Genomic DNA, 19,171 nt, shown 5'->3' on the forward strand with positions numbered 1-19,171 from the left:
TGTAATTTTAACATTTCTTTCTCAAAGTGACATTTGCAGGAGAAGGAGAAAACATCACCTTAACAATGGAAAAAAGTTCTACTTTTGTTCAGTTCCCAAGAGAGTCAGAAAGATGTCCATGTTCTTGTGTTCCATAACAGTTAAAACAAATTTATGGTCTTCTCTTGATCTGTAGTACTCTTTTCTGTACCTGTCCCAGAGGAGGGTCCAGGAGAAAGAAAACCAGCCTACGTACTCTAATAAACTAGTTGACTGAAATACCCAAAGACCATTGGTAGAACATCTGAACATGGCATCTGAACATGAGGAAAAGGTGCCACAGCCTTGACCACCATCTGGACAAAGAGAGAGGCTTCTGCCAAAGATTTGAGAAAGGCAGCCAACTGTCATTCCTTTCACACCTTCCCAAAGTGTTACAATCTTTTTCTTGTGGCATTTGTTGTTACTGCATTTGGTTGTCTGTTGCTCCAGGAGGTGGTCAATCAACAGGAACCCATGGGTGGAGACATATGGAGGTCTGACCTTTTCCACTGGAACCCTTTGTAGGTCCTGCCTTACTTTCTTGATGAAGAGCCCTGATTATGTGTGATTCTACTCCATCCTTCCCTCTAAAGAGCCTTAATCTGTGAATATTGCACAGAAAATATAAGGGAGAGAAAATCACAGTATTGTTTTGGCTAATTAGTTGTAGTTTTGGATGGTTATCTTCAGGTGATAACTTCTCCTAAAACACCAAGGCTCCTCTTTCTTTATAAGGCAGGTATATGAATGGAAAACATCGTAAGAACTACACAAATAGTCTGAAGGACTAAAAGCAAGGAACTGGTTCTTTCTATGCACTTACTGCCCAGTCTACAGGAGGATGACTGTCTATCCCAGTGAACTCAAAATCTCCAAGGGTATAACAAAAAAATTCATTGGCTACAAGGAACAACAGTCCCATATTTGGATCGAGGGAGCTACATTTTATAGGAATTTGATACATCACACTGGTATTTCATGGAAGGGGAGGTCCATGATGGCATCATTTCACTTCCTTCCTTCCTGACAGAAACTATTAGCTGTAGTGGATTAGCTGCTGTCTGAGCAGAAGTTGTTCTGACAAAAATGATCATGTAAGGAGCAAGCTGGAGTTTTATATTAGGAGAGAGGTCAGGAAATTAATGCATTGGAGGATTTGAAGAGAAAGAATGAAACATTCCCAGAAGCCTTGCTTTTGTGACCTGTCAGAAGCAGTTCTCTTCTTGTGGTCAGAGAGAACGTAAATAAGAGTAAAACATAAAGTGCTGATTTATACTTAGCCTAACTAAATGTTATGCAGAAAGTCTTCATCAGTCTTTTCTGCTTCTGCTGCTTCAGGCATATATTTTCAGACGTTCAGTACATTTCCCCCTCCTTCCCTTTTGCTCCTTTTCAGGGACTGCAGAAATTAAAATTCACTGACAATTTCAGGATCATAAATAGCAGATGAGGGGTTATACCCATACAACCTGGTGACACTTACCCTAGTTCAAACATGCCATTTCTTTCTTTCATTCCCCTCTGTCTGTACACTGTATCACTAAGCACAGCTCTGTGTAGTGGTGACTGGTTTCACAGACACTGTCATCGCAAAGATGGGAAATTAAAATGTTCCTTGCCAAACTTTATATAAAAGAAATTGCATAAGGGGAGTAGAAATCTAGAATTTGGCTCTCAGGGCTTTTGGGCAGTGTACTGTGCCCTTCCAGTGTGAGTTGGTGTAGCAGAATGAAGGGAAGAATTTTCTTCATTAATTATATGACAAGGAAGTGAAACAAACCACACAGCTTGTACTACAAAGTTTTTATTGCTTCATAAATTTTATTGACATAGAAATTAACCAGTTTCCTCTGTGTTTCAAACAGTGTAAGTTTGTGTTTATTGACACAGAGGAAGCTCATCTGTGCTCAAGAACAGATTTGTTTTCTGTTAGAAAAGGCTGTACTTGAGATATTTTTTAATACTATCACGTATTAACTTGGCACACAACACTTAAGAATCTGTGGTTTGGGATTTCTTCATTTAACAACAGCAGCTTTTCTACCTGATTTGTTTTGTGATAAGTATCAAGAAAGAGGTACCAAATTGAAAGAAAACCCCTGTGAGATGCAGCAGACGTACCAAAGTCAAGAAATGTTTTCAAGCGTTTCCAAAAGCTTTGCAGCAGTGCACCCACATTAGGACTGCTGCTGTGTTTACTGAAGCATTTGAACCATGTTTTTCTGCTAATTTAGGGAGGAACATAAGCATGGGTGTGTTACATTGTGGCAAACATATTCAAGAATGTATTTCATTTAAACACATACCTTATTCATTAAGAGCTTTAAGCTGTCCTATACACACCTTTATTTGGGTGCTTCTGTACAGACAGGTCTATATTTGAAATTGAAGCTTATGAGCTGTGACTATCTGAAAAATGAAAATGTATAGGCAGAGCCCTTGAAATGTCACCCATTTTCCCCCTCTATTTTTACAATAATGATTGTACAAGATGGGATTTGCATCTCTGAGCAACGAGTTAAATACTTCCAAATCTCCTTGAAATCAATTTCGAGTGATCATGCATGCAGATTGAAAACCATGACTTTGAGATTTACGTTCTGTGAATAAAATTTACGTTCCCTGAAAAGCAAAGAAGGCTGTCATTTCATGCTTCCTAACTTTCATTGTCTATTTCCCTTTGGTACGCCCAAGCCCAGTGCGCTTGCGTGCAGTCTAGAGGAACAGCTTTCTGCTCTGTCGATTTTGTTTTATAAAAGCCCTGTTTTCTTTATTGCCTTTATCTATTACATCTCTAGAATTTATTTAAGCAATGACAAATTTCTCTTTTGGGCCTGGAGTCTAAAAGAATAACTACTGTCAGCCTGTTGGTAAAAGATTTGTTGGATATGACTGTTCATTAAATTGCAAGGATCTGTGGGTGAGGCTAGCTGTCTGCAGCTGCTGTGAGTAGGTGGGTTATGGGCTGTACTTTGTGAATATACATCATGAGAGGAACAAATGTGCTTCAGCAGCTTCTTGTTTTGTTCAACTAAAATGGGTGTTGATTTTGGAAAGCTCAGCAAAATCACTGTACTTTTTCAAAATCAGATATCATTCATCCTACATAACACCCATGAAAACAGCATTTAGGTTAAATATAGCATCAGTACTCAGCTTTGTAAGTTGACAAGAATAGCATTATATTTATTTCCCTTTAAAAAAATGCTCAAGCTGAATGCAGTGCCTGTGGGTGAGAGGTAATTGAGAGCACTACAAACAGGAACCCTCAAACAGTGCAAGTGTGAAGTCCAGAGTGCTTCAGTGTTCACCTTCTCACAGAAGCGTTTTGACAGTTTTTTTGGGCACATTCTCTGTCCCTCTAGGGACAAAAAAATAATAATGTTATACACATTGATACTATTTTTAAGAAATTAAAGAAGAGAATTTTCGCAAGGATAAAAATTTGAGTTACTGATACTATGACTGACTGATCCAAAGTAGCTACATAAAGAAAATGGAAGGTCTCTTGTATTTTTAATTTCTATTATATTACTCCAGCACCACAGGTGCTTACTGTTCTGTTTATCCAGGTGTCCACCTACATAAGTGTAAAACTTCATGTACAGTACAATCTGAAAACAAGGTCTTTGATGGACAAGAAATTATGAGTTCTCATTTGTCACAGTGCAAATATAATTTTCAACTGAAAGCCAGGGAGGGAGGAGAATCTTCATTTGAAACCAGCTTTTTTTCTGCACTTGATCTCCTCTGGTTTTGTATGAAAAGCTACATTGGACTGAATGACAGCTGAAAGGCAAGCTGCTGTATCAGGGGATTTAGCAGAAAGAAGCTTCTGTTCTTTCAGCAAGCACCTTCCCGGAAAGCTCTCTGAAGCTCTTACCCATTCAGCCCAGTTGTGAAGCCAGTGCACTATCAAACAGGTGGATGTCATAGAAAGTACCTCTCACTATCTCAGTACTGATACTCAGGTTTGAGAGTAAATAGATCTTACCTTATGGCTATCAAGTTCTATTCCACAATTTATAATGAGATTATCCTTTCCCAAAAGATGAACTTACAATAGCAGAATCATCCAATGCTACAGCTAATTTAAAAAAACAAACAAACAAACAAACAAACAAACAAACCCAAAACCAAACCTCTCTTCCTTCTGTTTCTTCAATGTCCACACATACTGGTATCTTGAGTTACTGCAGATGGTTTCTGCTGGTTGATCACAAATTCCATTCCTATCTAAATCCTTAAAAACCTGCTTTCCTTGGGTTTCTTTTTGCTCCAGTTTTAACTTTGATTTACAGGAAAGATGACATAGAAGACTTCGCTGACTGTAAAATCTAGTCATGTTACACAGTGTTGAAATTCCTATAAAAAAAAAAAAGGTCTCTGCTCATTTGGTGACGACACATTATAACTCTGTAAATGACCTGGTGGTGGTAATAAATTTAAGGCATGCAACTGAAGTGATATACAGCTGTTTAAAAATAATAGTAATAATTAAGGGCGTATCTTCTCTAAATGTAGGAGTTCCACTTAGTTGCTTTTTAGACTTTAGGAGAACCCTAGGGAAAAACAAAGATATTACTAGTTCTGAAAGTGTTTTTCCATTTTTACCACAATGTGATACTGATCTTGAAATACTGCAGAGTGACTAAAGAAGAACATTTCTGTTTGTCCACAGTTGGCATAGCATGATTCCACAAGGGATATTTTTGATCAAATCTGTTTTGGTCACTGGTTTTCTAATACAGAAGTTATGTTATAGACATACCAACATTTGACAGCTCTGTGAGACTGAAAGGTTATCCTTGCTGTGCATAGAAGCATCTTAAGAAATCTTTCTTGGTATGCAAAGATATGTCTGACTGTCTGTTACATTTTTCTTTCATACAAGTAGGTGTCAAGGGCTGATCTTTGTTACTGACTGAGCAATTAGCAATGTGTTACTTTCAAGGGAAAGGCTTTTGGGCCCTGGCTGTACATCTCAGTCAATAAACTCTGAGATGCTCATAATAGCCTGTCTTTCTTTCTCACTGAAGCCTTGGACTTGCCCTAACTTCATCAGAGCAGAGGAAAAAAGAATAATGTGAACAATAGGTGCCATGGAGTTTGAGTTAGGCCTAATGTGAGGAGGCTGTAAAAGCTGTCAGGGAGCTTGATTGATTGGCTCTCTGCTGCAGCCCTCACTGGAAAGCAATAACGTTCATGCCTCTTGTGAGAGGGCTGGATGTGCCATCCGGGGTCAGAGCTTATCAGCCTCAGGGGCCAATGTTTCAGATGAGGCCAAAGTGCAGTCAATAATTTCTACAGAAATTTGTGTGTAAATTGTGAAGCAAAGCAAGTTTTATCTTGATATTGTTTGTTTGACCAAGGAAAGAATTAAGTCATGTCTGAAAGTCCAGCCACTTCTTCTTTTTCTTTTTTTTTTTTTTTTTTCTTTTCTTTTCTTTTCTTTTTTTTTTTCTTTTTTTTTTTTCTTTTTTTAATTTTATTTTTAATTTTAGTGACATGGGAAAAAAAGTTTCCTCATACTGAAATGTGTTTCTGTCATCATGTTGGTTGTATTTTAATGAGGAAGGGCAATGCCTACAACAATCCTTTGAGGGAAATTTCATTATCAAAAGAAATGTAAAGATTTTTACCCGATTATATTAATATTCCTGGATTTTACTTAGCTATTATTTACTTAGCCACTTATGCAACAGTGGTTTGTCCTCAGCACCTAAGTAATTTTGGTTTTAAACATGTGAGGGTCAAAGTTTGATCAGCTCTAGTGCATGAGAAAGCCAAGCTGAAGTAGTAGTGTTGATCATAGCAGCCCAGGGAAGGCTACCCAGGCTGTTATTAATAAGCAAGAAATAGGGACAACCTGCACAAAATACACTTAAAGAAAAATTGTCCAGGCAGTCGCTAGCAAGAGAAGCCCAGGAGAAACTGTACTGATTGCTAGCAGGAAATCAGTTTGCTGGTGTCTTACCTTTGCATTGCATTATTATTGGTGAACAGCTAGAAAAAGCCAACTGGTTAACTAGATGTTTTACTAGTTTACCTACTTGGGAGGCAATTTAAAGCAGACTGAACAGGTGAACTGCTAAGCAGAACTTTGACACCTATTGAAGTTGGTTAGTTGATAAGTCTCTTGCTTTTGTTCCATCCCAGCAAACTGAGTACTTTGCTTCAGTAGGTGCCAACAAAAGCCCATTTACACCTTTCTTCTGCTCAGGGAGAGGACTATTAGTCGTAGCTCATTAGTTTTGTTTACAAAGCAGAACTGGTAAATTAGGTGTGTTACTAAAATACCTGTAACTGTTCTTAGCATCTTTTTCCCCACTAAAATACAAGAATTTTATAATAGGAAGGATAGCACTGCCTACTAGTTTTAAAGGAAAATAACTAGTTTGTGGGATAGCAGCTGTAAAAAATTGCAAGGCATTTAGCCTTGGCAATTCATATTTCTTTTGTGGTTTGCAAATCTAAAAGGTAGAGTTTTAAGCGTATTTTTCCTTTGTATCTTAATTATAGCAACAAAAAGCTTCTCACTAAGGATATTCCAAATCCTAAACTGAAGCAATTGTATAAGGAGAGTCAAAGGTGGGCAAGGTTCTTGATCTCCTTTTCATAGACAGAGGAAGAAGGAGAATAGTGCACCTCACTATATTATACTTAATTGATTCTTTTTGGTGCATGGGTTGGAAAGAGACAGAAGAGACAGAACTGCTCATTTGCCATTACAACTAATGAGTTGTAACTAATGAGACTCTAATGTACATCCCATGCTTGCCTATAGACCATTTTTAGCTCTACGTATTTTACTGTGAAGTTCCATGGTAGTGTATTACTGTTGTATGATCTATTGAGTTTACCTCCACCAACATAAAAGAAGTATCCCTGCAAGCCCCACAAACTAAATGAAAGAAGAAGAGGTACTTGTCTCCCAAAAGCTGTAGTAAGAAATCCAGATAAAGTTCTGCAAAAGAAATCCCAAATGTGTCTTTTTTCCCCTCCTCTCTGTCTTGGAGGTGTCTGTCTCAGGTGTGTACTTGCCCTTTTCCTAGGCTGAGGACAATGGTGTCTTAGAGAGAGATGTAAAATGCTCTTCAGTAGATGTCACTGTTTTCTGCCACTGCTTTAAATTCCTATTTTAAATTCCAATGTGTGGAGTAATAGAGAAGTTACCATGTCTAGTAACTGCAGTTGGCCTTTGTAAGGAATGACTTGTTAGAAGGCTTTATGATTTACTGAGGCCACAGCTGGCTGCCAGCAGAGCTACAGGAATGTGTTCTCTCTTGGGCCTGGTAGCTAGAGATGAAAAGGATCCAAAGCTGGCAGAAAAGCAAATAAATGCTTTGACTTTAAATAAAGCATCATAATTTATAAGAAGCTCTGCTTCTCAATCCCAGTGAGGTACATGGATCAACAGCAGTTCTTTGAGGTTGAGCAGAATTGTCTGCCTGGCCCAACTGTGATTCTGGTATCAGCAGCCTACAGATTTGGAAGCATTTTCATGGTTTGGGCTTGGAATTGTTTCTTTATCCATGGTGTTTCTTTCCCACAAATTATGTCTTTGGTCTTCTGTCCCTTTATGTTTCATTAACTGCTTTGCTGTTTGATAAATAGTTGCACCAGTGTTTGCACCTGACAGCTCTTTATGTAGAGCACTGGGGAACTAATCTCCAAAACCTCCTGAAGGTTTATAAGTACATTTTGTCATCTGTTATTTGCTTGGTTTTTACTCACCAAATGAATTGTTCATACAGTAGCAGAGTTCAGAGCTGGAATTGTCACAGTTTTAGACAATAACTAGGTGACAGATGCCCTCTGTTACTCCCCCGCCACCCTCCCAGGGGAAAACTAAGAAGGGAATAAGGGAGAGAGACTTTTAAGGTTGGGAAAAAAATCTAGGATAGATTTAAAGAAGTAGTCATAGTGATAGTGAATTACAAATATACATAAAATATACAAATGTGGAACTTGCCCTCCTCAGTTGGTAATTATTTCCCAACCAGAAAAGTCCCATGCTGGACTTGGCAGCAGATGTGGGTGCCCAAGTCCAGGGTCCCAGTGACACTCTGCAACAGCCTTAGAGAAAACAAGTTGGTTCTACCTGAGAACCTATCTCAATGAATTATGTTCTTTGGTGAGGGGAGCAGGGCCAGGGCCAGGGCCAGGGCCAGGGCCAGGGCCAGGGCCAGGGCCAGGGCCCCATCCTAGGCAGCACACTACTAAGAGAAGCCACCAGAGGGCTCTCTTGGGAACCATTTTATATTGATCACCATAGGAGGGGATACTGTGATTGGTCCATTTGGGTGACCTGACCCATTCTCTCCTCCCCATAGGCTCAGCTGCTCCCCATTGTAGCTGCCCCATCAGAGGGCTGGCAGCTGCTGGGGTGTCCCAGGCAGGTTTGGTTTTTTTCCATCCTGGTCCTCTTAAACCAGGACAGGATCACAGACTTCTGTTGAACTGTCCTGCTAGTCACATTAGGAAAGAAAGTACAAATGTGTGAACTCCCTACAAGGCTGTTGGGTTGTGGATTTATTTATTTATTACTTGACAGATACACACATATAAACTTATACCAGCTTCCCTATTTCTGCAGCTGTTTCTCAAGCCTACTGGTGAAAACAGTATTTCTGTGGTCTGATGTCTCTGATGAACAGCAGAAATGAGGCTGATAATTATTAAAGGAATTCTTGAGTACTTGTCAGGGTGAGAAAAAATGGTTTAGGTTTTCTCTTGTTGGTCTTGCCTCTTGTATATAAAGAATTGTGCTTTTCCCTACAGTCTTGTTTTGCTATTTACTTGCTCTAAAAGGTGAAAGAGCTTGGGAGAGATGTAGCTAGCTGAAGAGATCTTGTAATTAATATAAACTGCAGGAAGCAAGTGTGACAGATGAGTTGAAAAGCCCTATGTTCTGTTGCTTATCTCAGGTGACATATGGTCCTAGAGTACAAGCAAAGGCAGTGTATCATGAGGCTTCTTTTTCTTTTACATTAGCAGAAGGCAGAAGACTCTGTTCTACAGGGAAGCAATATAGAAGCTGAAATCACACTCCCTGAGAAGTGAGTGGGAAATTCAGGGTTTTATAGAACAGCATTTCCTTCTTATAAAATTGAGACTATGTGACATTTTTCATTGTCAGCCTATGTGAATCACAATTACTTAAGTAAAAGAGAAATCTACACACAAAATGTTTTATTTCTGAAACAAATTTGGTTTTCTTCAGAGCACACAGATGTTAAAGGATTTTCAACTTGCATTTTTAGTGTCAGCTGAAATAAAATAATACTATAGTTTTATTTTTAAGCTTCAGGAGAACAGTAAAGTGGTTCGGTTACTCTGGCCAAAGAAAAGATAAGGTTTGTGCAAGAACAAATCTTCAGTTGTACTCTAGAAGTCAGAAGCCTCTGGTTAGTTTATAACATTAACTGCACATTTTCCTATAAACACTGCTAACATGTGGTCTGACATTCAAGAGGTGTAACAGCAGTTTATCCAGAAATTTTCCTGTATCTGCCAAAATCTAATCACTTTGAAAAAAATCTGATGTGGGGAAATTATGTTGGTGTCACCCTAGTCACTGCATTTTATTTCACAGTAATTCAATTTTTTTTTTTATGTCATAGTTTTCAGAATCATCATTTTGAGTAGCTTGTATTTTAGCAGAACTGTTCAGTTGTGGATAACATACAAGCCATTAGGGACCCAATCTGATGTATTTTCTGGGGTATTCCCCAGTTTTCATTGAGACTTACTGCTCTTTTAATGAATGAAATGTTTAGCCTTGTATTTGATTAGGACCATTTGTTTTTCCTTCAGCTCTCCATTTGCATTTAGAACTTACTGAATGGTTATTTCTTAGGCAGACTGTCTTTAGAAGAAATACACACTGAAAAACATCTGTAGTGGTATCATAACTATAAAAGATAGTATAACTGATAAAATACATAAGATAACTTGCATTAGATGCTGCTGTTTTCTGGAGCCAATATGCCTTTAGCATTTCAGTCATAGTTTTGTCCAGAGGCATTTCAATTCCATTTCAGTTCACCCTCAGCAACAAGTCTTTACAACATGCTGTTTTGTTTTATACTAAAGCTGGAAAAGAATAATGTTACTAGGGATGCAAGAAAGAGAAAATAAACCAGACCTTCTTTTACCTACCGTTCAACTGAATATTGACCAGCTGTCTTCATGAGAGAGAAATAGATGGTGGTGAATAAGCAAGAGTCTAGTTTTCCAAGAAGTTCAATGATTTTCCCAAATCAATACAGCTCATCAGGCTTCAGAACAAAGGCTGCAAGAGACATGACAGAGATGGAAGTGGCTGTATGTTCTTTTGTTATTAAACACATGGGCTCATGGGGAAACAGGCCTTCTTCAGTTATTTCAGTGTTTATTCTTTGTGTTATGGGATAAACCTCTAGATTAAGAAAATATATTAGTTATTCCTAGCTGGGGTAAAAAAGTTTTCAATGGCCCAACTCTGTGGCTTCTAGGGGTTCACCTTACTGTATAAGTGCAAGTGCAAATATGTAATACAGGTCCAGAGAACACATGTATTGTGTGTATGTCATTAAAGGTGTAATACAGCTTCTTCAAGCTAGAGTGGTCGTTGCTACTCTAAATCTATTTGTACTGATGACTGCATAATGAAGTAAGAAAGTGCATGGCATTTGAATAAACTATTTGAGAAATTTGGGTTGACATTACTAAGAACTTACTGAAAGTCTGTGCTGTCGAAGACTCTGCTGTAGTGGCTAGAGTAATGCCAACCTGCTTTAGCCACCAGCAAGGCAATATTGTCTAAAATAGCAGATTTTAGCCTCTCAGGATTTAACCTTGAAGCTTACTGTGTTTTCATAAAGCAGTAAATTCACACCAGAGCTAAATATCTCAAAGGTTTATTGACTGTACCAGCAGTATTTCAAACTTCTTAATGCTATCCAGTCTTCTCAGCTTCATTGCTATACAGTCCAGTGTCCAGAAGGACTAATTGCAGATCTGTGCTCCAGATGGTTTGATAACAGGATGTGGTTAAAGTGACCTTTCAAACGTTCAGTACAGCAATAGGGCTCTCAAAAAACAAAGCAAAACAAAACACAAAAACCTCACACAACCAAATAAAAACTCAGAATAGAAAAAAAAGAAGAGAAGAGAGAGAGAAGAGAGAAAAGAAAAAGAAGGAAAAGAAGAAGGAGAAAATGAAAGAAAAAGGAAAGTAAAAGGAAAAGAGAAAGAAAAAGAAAATGGAAGAAAAAGAAAAAGGAAAAAAGGGAAAGAAAAAGAGAAGAAAAAGAGAGAAAGAGAAGGAGAAAGAAAAAGGAAAAGGAAAAAGGAAAGAGAAAAGGAAAAAAAGGAAAAGGAAAAGGAAACCCACCAGTTTTGCATTTCCAGGCCACGAGACAGTCATTATACTCTCAGGCTTGCTGTTTTTGATGTTTGTTATATGTCCACCTGCTGTAGATGTAGTTAAGTTCTTGCGCTATGCTAGACATAGTGTGATTAGAGCAGTAAATAAACTGTATACCTACCAGAGTAGTATTCAGTGTAGAAGATCTGACTTCATACATACAATGTTTACTGTTAATTTTAGATTACTTTCTTGATGGAAGCAATTGGAGAAATAAGCTATTTGCATTGCAAGTATAAACAGTGTTCTTTGTTTTTTATGCCTGGATGAATTGCAGGTGTATATGTGGATATGGGATTGATGAAGTGGTAGATGTTGTGAGGCAAATGAGTTATACTGCTGTCACGGTTTAACACTGGCCCAGCAATTAAACCAAGTAACAGATGCTCTCTATTAATCTCTCTCTCTTCCCTGATAAAGAAAGGAGAGAGAATAAGGGAGAGAGAGACTTACGGGTTGGAAACTAAACTACACAACTTTAATGAAACAGTAATGATAAATAGGAAAAAATTACTAAATATATACAAATATACAGGAAAATGGATACCACGTTCCTCCCCCCTCTCCCCCCAGTAACTCTCACGTCACCACCGAGGCTGCAGGGCAGCTCTAGGAAAGTCCAGGCTGGACTCCTGGAGTCGGCAGCAGTCGGGAGCTGGAGGCAGGAACACACAGATATGGGCTGGCACGGATCAGGACCACAGGCAGATGAATGGGCAGAATCCTTCCAGGATGCTGGGTGAAGGAAGGGAAGCAGGAAAGCCAGGGAGGGCAGGCAGCCGGAAGCTGGAAGCATGGCTTGGCCCTCGTGATGCCTCAAATTTATACTGAGTATGACATATATGGGATGGAATACTCTGTTTGGTCAATTCTGGCATCTGTCTTGTCCATTTCTCCCCAAAGGAGGGATGCAGGTGGCACCTCTTTATCCTCCTGGAGGGTAAAAGTTTTCCTCAGAGCTGAGAAGTGTCCTTGGCTCTGCGTACCAGTCTGTAGTGGTAACTATAAACATCAAGTGTTATCAGTCCTAGAAGCACACACTGTATGAGAAACTTGCTGTTAATTTCAGCAAGTGCAACTACTTACAAGAGACTTAGCTAAAACCAAAAGTACAAGACAGAAAATCACCTTTATCCTGGCCCAAACCAGGACAACTGCTCTTACTAAACTAGTGGCGATGAAAAAGATGGAGATAATTCTAAGATTATTGATTTTAATCTTGCATGTTTTTGCAGTGTGTGTAATTTAGTTACTGTTAGAACAGTGATGTCAAATATGTGGGACTAAAAAATTCATCACAACAAATGCAGAATCAAATGTGGTGGCAGTGCACTCATTGATGACAGACACACCATGGTTTGGCTCCCCCAGGCATGTCTGTATTGTTTGTACTTGGCAAGACTGGGACAAAAGGCAAATGGAATTTGGGTTGCAAACAAATTTGTGGATTCACTCATCATAAAGATAAGAGAAATTGATTTTGCTGTAATGTTAGATCAAGTGATGATCAATTCTAAGAATTCCATTTCAACCTGGAAGAGCTGCTATGCCAGAGGATTATTGCTACAAGGCACTAAACTGTGAAGCATAGTGTACCTTCATAGGTCTTCCTCTGGCATCAGCAAAAATAATTTTAAAGTGCTACTCAGAACAGTAAAGACAGTAGGCAGAAATGTTAACTAAAGGGGAATTTTGAGTAATTAGTATTGTATTTATGTTTAGGACTGTACAGGAGTGCACATAAGTGACTTTTGTGACTTTTTAAACATAAATGACTTTTGGTGATTGAAAAGGAAGTTCATTAAATATTCTTCAACAAATCAGCTAGGAAGTATTCAGAAAGACTTTGCACAGATTGCTTTCTCTACAATTTTACTGATGTTTTTGGCCAGATTCTCTGCTAAGAACAGAGGGAACTGCTCATTTTACAGCAGTGAAAGAATACCCATTCACCCATTAAGATAACTGGTCTTTTGAGTTTTCTGGGAGAAGAATCAGCTTGGACTAAACCAGAATTTTGTGCCAGCTGCTGTGATCTGAACACAAAAGCAGCCTATATTGTAAAGATTAAGTCAGACTTTCCAGTCTGATTAATTGAGTAATGTCTACTTATATTGCAAATTAAATTTATTTGTTTACCAAAGCCAGTACTTAAAAAAACTAGGACCTGCATTTAAGAGAATAATGTGGTAATTTGGATACCTAGCCACATGATCTCATTTTCAAAGTTTTGAATACAAAGCATAACAATCATTAGCTTATATTCGTTGCAGATAACAATGTCAAGAAAGCGAAGGGATTTATATGTGATTTAGACTAGGTCTTTCAGTCTTTCGCTATTTAGATGAATGACCATCTGCAAGAGTGTATTAGATTTGAGTAGATCCTTTCAAGATTGATGTGGTTGCTGGAAGTTCTGTGTAATAATAGTCAACATGAATGGTACACTGGCTTGGTACTAGAGATGCCTTACAATTGTGATGTTTTTACATCAAAGCAGTACATGTGCATTTGTTAAGCAGACTTGAAAAAAACTTTTCTTTTTCCCAACTACTGAATGACAACTTTAGATAGTCCATTTCCAATTTGTGATGACATGTTTCTATAAATTTGGTTAATAGCAAATAGACAATTTTAGCTCTGGTCTTTGTTATGCAGTCAGTGAAAAGAAGGGAGAGGAAAGAAAACAAAACAGATCACTCACATCTAGAGAACTCATAAAAAGTCCTTCTTTCTGTAGATTTCTGAGAAGGATTTTATTACAACTCACTGTTGTGACATGTGACCTTTCATTCCATAATAAAATCCAAGTACAGATTGTCACAGTTAGTTTGCACATATTATTATACCTATTAGACCTGCTAACATAAAATTATTTTGTGATTCTAGGCATGTGTTTGTTTTTCTGTCTGTTGATTAATTTTTTGTCATAAATATTGTGCTTATGAAATGTGGTAAGAAAAAAAGTCGTAATGGTACATGCACTGTGAAGAAAAAAACCCCAAGGTACTCAAGCTTTTCTTGTTCCTAACAGGCTAATGAAATTCCCTTTGATGTTAAAGGAGTGGTGGGCACTAGGTAACATCCTGTATGCACTTTTGCCATACATTGAAGTTTATGTTCCTGCCTTGGCTAGTAATGGATTTTGGCTGAAATGGTACTGACTAGTGTAGAAAAACTAAAACTTTCAGGTAACATGTCCCCATTTTCTTGTGTTAGAAACCACTTGCTAATTCCTACACACACTTTCACCACTTATTGTGTCAACTCCTTAATGATAAAAAGTACCATGCATAGTAGCTTTTGAAATTTAAATTTTCTTGTTCTTGTCTACTTCAGTTTAGGATATTTGACTCAGAAGGCTGTGGAGGATATTGCTAATTTCATATATAACTATGAACAGTTAAGTAGTTTGCAAATGGAGTGATATACCAAATCAAATCAAGAAATGTAAACCCTTGGTTTGGGATGTTTGTTTCTATTACATCCAAATCTTGTGTACTGTGCCCTAATAATTGGTGAAACTCTTGAGCTGGTACCCTTACTTGGTGGAAAAAATATTTGCATATAATCTAGCTATATTCACTATTATTTGAACAACATCACAAGAACAGGATTAGGTATTTGGCCAGGTTTCCTGAACTGGAATATTTAAAAGTACCTGTACCCATAGGTATGCTGCATTACAAGCATCTGATTTTTTCCTCCATTCTTCACTAATAAACCTTACATAGTTTAGCCTCTTGAGCTTCTTTCTAATATGAAAATACATATTCAGATTGTGTGAAACCTGTGTGAGGGTTGCTCAAACTGTCCTCACATTTTCATTCTTGTTCAAGCAATGCTAAATAACTGATTGTTACATAATGTGTAGGCTAAGCTGCAGTCTAATGAAGTCTCTCTACAAGGATTTCTTATTACTTACACAGCCCCAGTGAGGTTTGATCCTCTATGTGGCATGTTACTTAATTTGTAAAAAGGAGACAATGTATAGAGAGCCAGCAAACACATACTCAATAGAGGAGGTGGAACAACTAACAAGAAGGGTTATTGCCTGTATGGCCCCTGTCCAGTGTACTCAGGTGCAATACTTGAAGGCAAACTGAAGGCTGCTGTAATAGTATTTGTGTATTGCCTCTGGGACAGTGCTGGGAAGTCCCATCAGAGGTTCTTGTTTTGAGCAGGAACTCTGTGCCAGGACAAGTATTCTGGGTCAAAGAAACTTGTAATAGTACATACTGACTTGGTTAGAGTAGCATGAATAATCCTTTCTCTTTAGCAGGGCATCTAGTGTATATAGTATGGACAATGTATTTTTCTCATCTCCATTTTTGTTTCCAGTGTTGTGGTCTAATAAGCCTTAAGCTGTACCTTTTCTTAGGGGTCAGTCCTACTGCCAATGTTAGTTACATTCTCTTGACCCATTTCTATGGTAATCTTAGGAGCTTAAATGAGCTAGTTTTACTGCTAGAGCTCTGGAATTTTACCTGTGGCAGAGTAATGTGCTGTTCATTAGAGAAAGGAAATTTATTCCTTGCCACAGTTGTTCTAACGCAGCATGGAGATTAATCTTCCCTCCTACTTACATGCTGGGGCCTTTGCTAAGACTAACAAACTTAATGAGATGCTAAGTGTAACTGACTTTAAGGGAGGAACTTACTTGTGTTTGCTTTTGAAGTATTGACTTTCTTATGCTGGAAGGTCAATTGAATGCCTTCTAAGAATTACTGAAATGTGTATTGATTTCAGGGATTTTTATTATTATGCCTACTCCACACCTTCTACTTTGCCCTCTTTTCTACTAATAGGCAACAAACTATCACTAGGTCTGTAGTACATATGAGTGAATAAATAAAACATGTAGAGATAGAAAAGGCTACAAATACTGAAGATAGAGACTTATTCAGGGAATACACCTTCATTTAAAAATAATAATAAAAAAAATCACTTAAAGAATCACCAATCACACCACAAAATTTAAGAATTACATTTTAACAAAAGGATAGAGGTGAAGTAGCTGGGGGAAAATGACTGTCAGAGTTGATTCTCCCCTAAAGCTCTGTGGGAAGCCAGAAAGCCCTCATTGCTTTGTATTTCGAGGGGACTCGGCAAAAGCTGGTTGAATGGACGAGAGGAAGCAATTGTGCTGCTGCAGGGAGATAGGCTGCATGAAATGGTAGAACATAGCAATGAAAAATACCCATGGCTTTCAGTTGGAGCATAATGGAGTCACAGGTGATGAACTACAGAGGTGGAAGGAAAGCAGCCAGGTTACTAGAGAAACATCTTTTCAGTGTCTCTCTTCAGCATTCTAATGGCAGATGGGAATGTAACTCAGAGCTGCTTGTTATGATGACCCGGTTTCCATTGATGAGTATCTCCTGTGGATCTACTGACATTTTCTCCACCTTTTTCACCCAGCCATGTGCGCAGACATAGGGGTTTCCAGGTGTGGCACAATCTCGCCACTGGAGGAAAACGACACGGCACCTGCCTGTCCCAGGGCCCGCACGCTCCCCTTCGCTTTGGTGCCAGAGGGACGGGCGCTGTGGAAGCACCTGTTGCCCTTCTAAGGAGGGTGTGGGGGGGCCCATCGGCTGCAGGACCCACTTGCCATTACCAACCTCACCCCCACTGGGTGCCCTTGGGCCTGGGGGAGGGCAGAGGGCGCTGCTGCTGCCGCATCTGCCCACAGCTGGCATCCCGCAGGCACCTCCCCACCCCCACAGGCCTCGGCCGTCAAGGGGCTGGCAGTGGCGGGTGCCACGGAGCCAGAGCTGGCGTCTGGCGTTGGCCAATGGTGGCAAGGCCCAGGAGTGGGAAGCGGGAAGCAGGGCCCATCCCCGCCACCTGACCTTTCCCGGGGCTGCGCGAAGGGTGCGAGCAGCAACATGCTGCTTGGTTTTCAGGCCGCCAGTTTTGCACAGGTCATGAAAATGCTGCATAGCAATTTCACCCTAATCTTTGCGGGTGTTTGGGGCCTGGCACTGACCCTGTCTAGGTTTGTTTTTCATCCTTCAGGCAAAGTCCCCCCATAGCACATTCTAGTCACCTTATCATAACAGCAATTTAAAACCATACGGGGAAAAATTTTCAAATCCGCTACAGAGAATCTTCAAGGAAGTCCCTTCTTCCCTCATACCTCCGCTAACAACTCTTCAAATACTTCCCAGCTGTTAAAAGGCCCCTGAGGAAATAAGCGGCTGGTTGCATGTTTACCTTGGTGCAGAAGAGATGGATTGTTTTAGTACAAAATCAGAAATGACTCTGGTAAGACAAAGCAAGAAGACTGCTGGAAACATTCTGGCACGTTGCCATTATTATGTCCGTTTCAGAAACACTACAGCTAGAACAAGTAAAGTGTGGAGGAAAAACAAGCCACGAGTGGCAGCTGCGATTTAGAGTCTTCACACCTCTCATAAATTGGAAGCATCCTGCATCATGCCTTTCTTGCTAGGTAGATTATTATTTCAGTGTGCGTTCTGATAAGAGGAGATGGCTGGCTCAGTATTACTCCCTTGTCTTCATCTGTGTAACTTAATGAATTAAAGGGATCATTATGCTGGCTATTCCATAAACATGATGATAAATTATGTGAGGAAGTGTTTAAGGGCAACCCAAAAACATTGGAGTGACATCCCCCACATTTATTTATTGTTAGGAAATCCTTACCATGTGCATGTATTACAGGAATAAGTTGAATAAACCAAAATTAGATGTCTGCTTTAGGTGGGCAGACAAATTTACATTTAATACAAGTCTTAAATGGAAAAGCAGTTAAATTGCAGTACATTTTTGAAAGGATACATCTTTCTATGTACTTATATTGTGATTCCTCTTAGTTTTTCAGTATGTTTTCAACTTAATGTCTAATCTTTCACTTTCCAATGAAGAGAAAGCAGGACTAATAATATACATTTCCATCTGTATCTACTTAATGAAACTTGCAATGCATACCTATGTTTGTGTGTTTGGTCATATGCACTTTGAAATAAATAGAAGCATCATTATCATATTGTTCAAAGCAAAGCAGATTGTTCTCAGTCACCCACCGATTTAAACACTGTAGCTGGTGCTTGGTTTGTGCTGGCTGGCTGCCAAGTGAAAGCAATTATGTACAATAATAGCAAAATTAAGAGGTGAGTGTTGCTGCTTTACAGCAGGACATGGCAAAACCCATTTCCTTCTGTCAGCTGTATCTTGATTACACACACAGTCACACAGGCACACGCTCTCTCTTGCTCGCATGCACAGGCGCGCACACACTCTTTGTCATTTGCTGTCTCTCATGTGGGTTTTAGCTTGAGGTCACTGAAACCAGAAAAGAGGAAGAATAGACCACAGTGTTTGAAAGCAAGTGAGAATAAAGCTCTCACTTTGTGGGGAAAGAGAGAAAAAATATGAAAAAGGAGCAAAACAAAAAACCTACTCCAGTGATTGTCCTGACTGTGCTAATACTTTGCTTTTCTCTCACTGGCAGGTGTCCTAGTGGTAAATGTTACATGGAGGAATAAGACTTATGTGGGAACACTGCTGGACTGCACAAAGCATGACTGGGCCCCTCCTAGGTAGGCGATTATTCCAAGTCTGGTTTTGCTCTACTGTATTTTCACCCTAGATCTCTGTCAGGAGACTGTACAAAGATTAATAAAAACCAACTGCTTATAACTGAAAACATGTACCTCTAACATCAGTAATTTGCTGTTTCCAGCTGAAATGGAGTGGGGGGAAGCTTTT

The 19,171-nt window shown here is 39.1% G+C and overlaps 1 protein-coding gene across 4 annotated transcripts in view; it reads left to right on the top strand.

Annotated features, from left to right (window-relative positions):
• Nucleotides 1-19,171, top strand: part of ZNF608 (zinc finger protein 608) — an 87,720-nt gene that overhangs the window by 58,338 nt on the left and 10,211 nt on the right. For all 4 annotated transcript variants that reach the window (XM_071730511.1, XM_071730510.1, XM_071730513.1 and 1 more), the window contains exon 4: nt 18,915-19,002. In XM_071730511.1, the coding sequence (XP_071586612.1) occupies nt 18,915-19,002 (88 nt within the window). The remainder of the gene's footprint in view (nt 1-18,914; nt 19,003-19,171) is intronic.

This window comes from Heliangelus exortis, chromosome Z, assembly GCF_036169615.1.
Source record: "Heliangelus exortis chromosome Z, bHelExo1.hap1, whole genome shotgun sequence".
NCBI lineage: Eukaryota > Metazoa > Chordata > Aves > Apodiformes > Trochilidae > Heliangelus > Heliangelus exortis.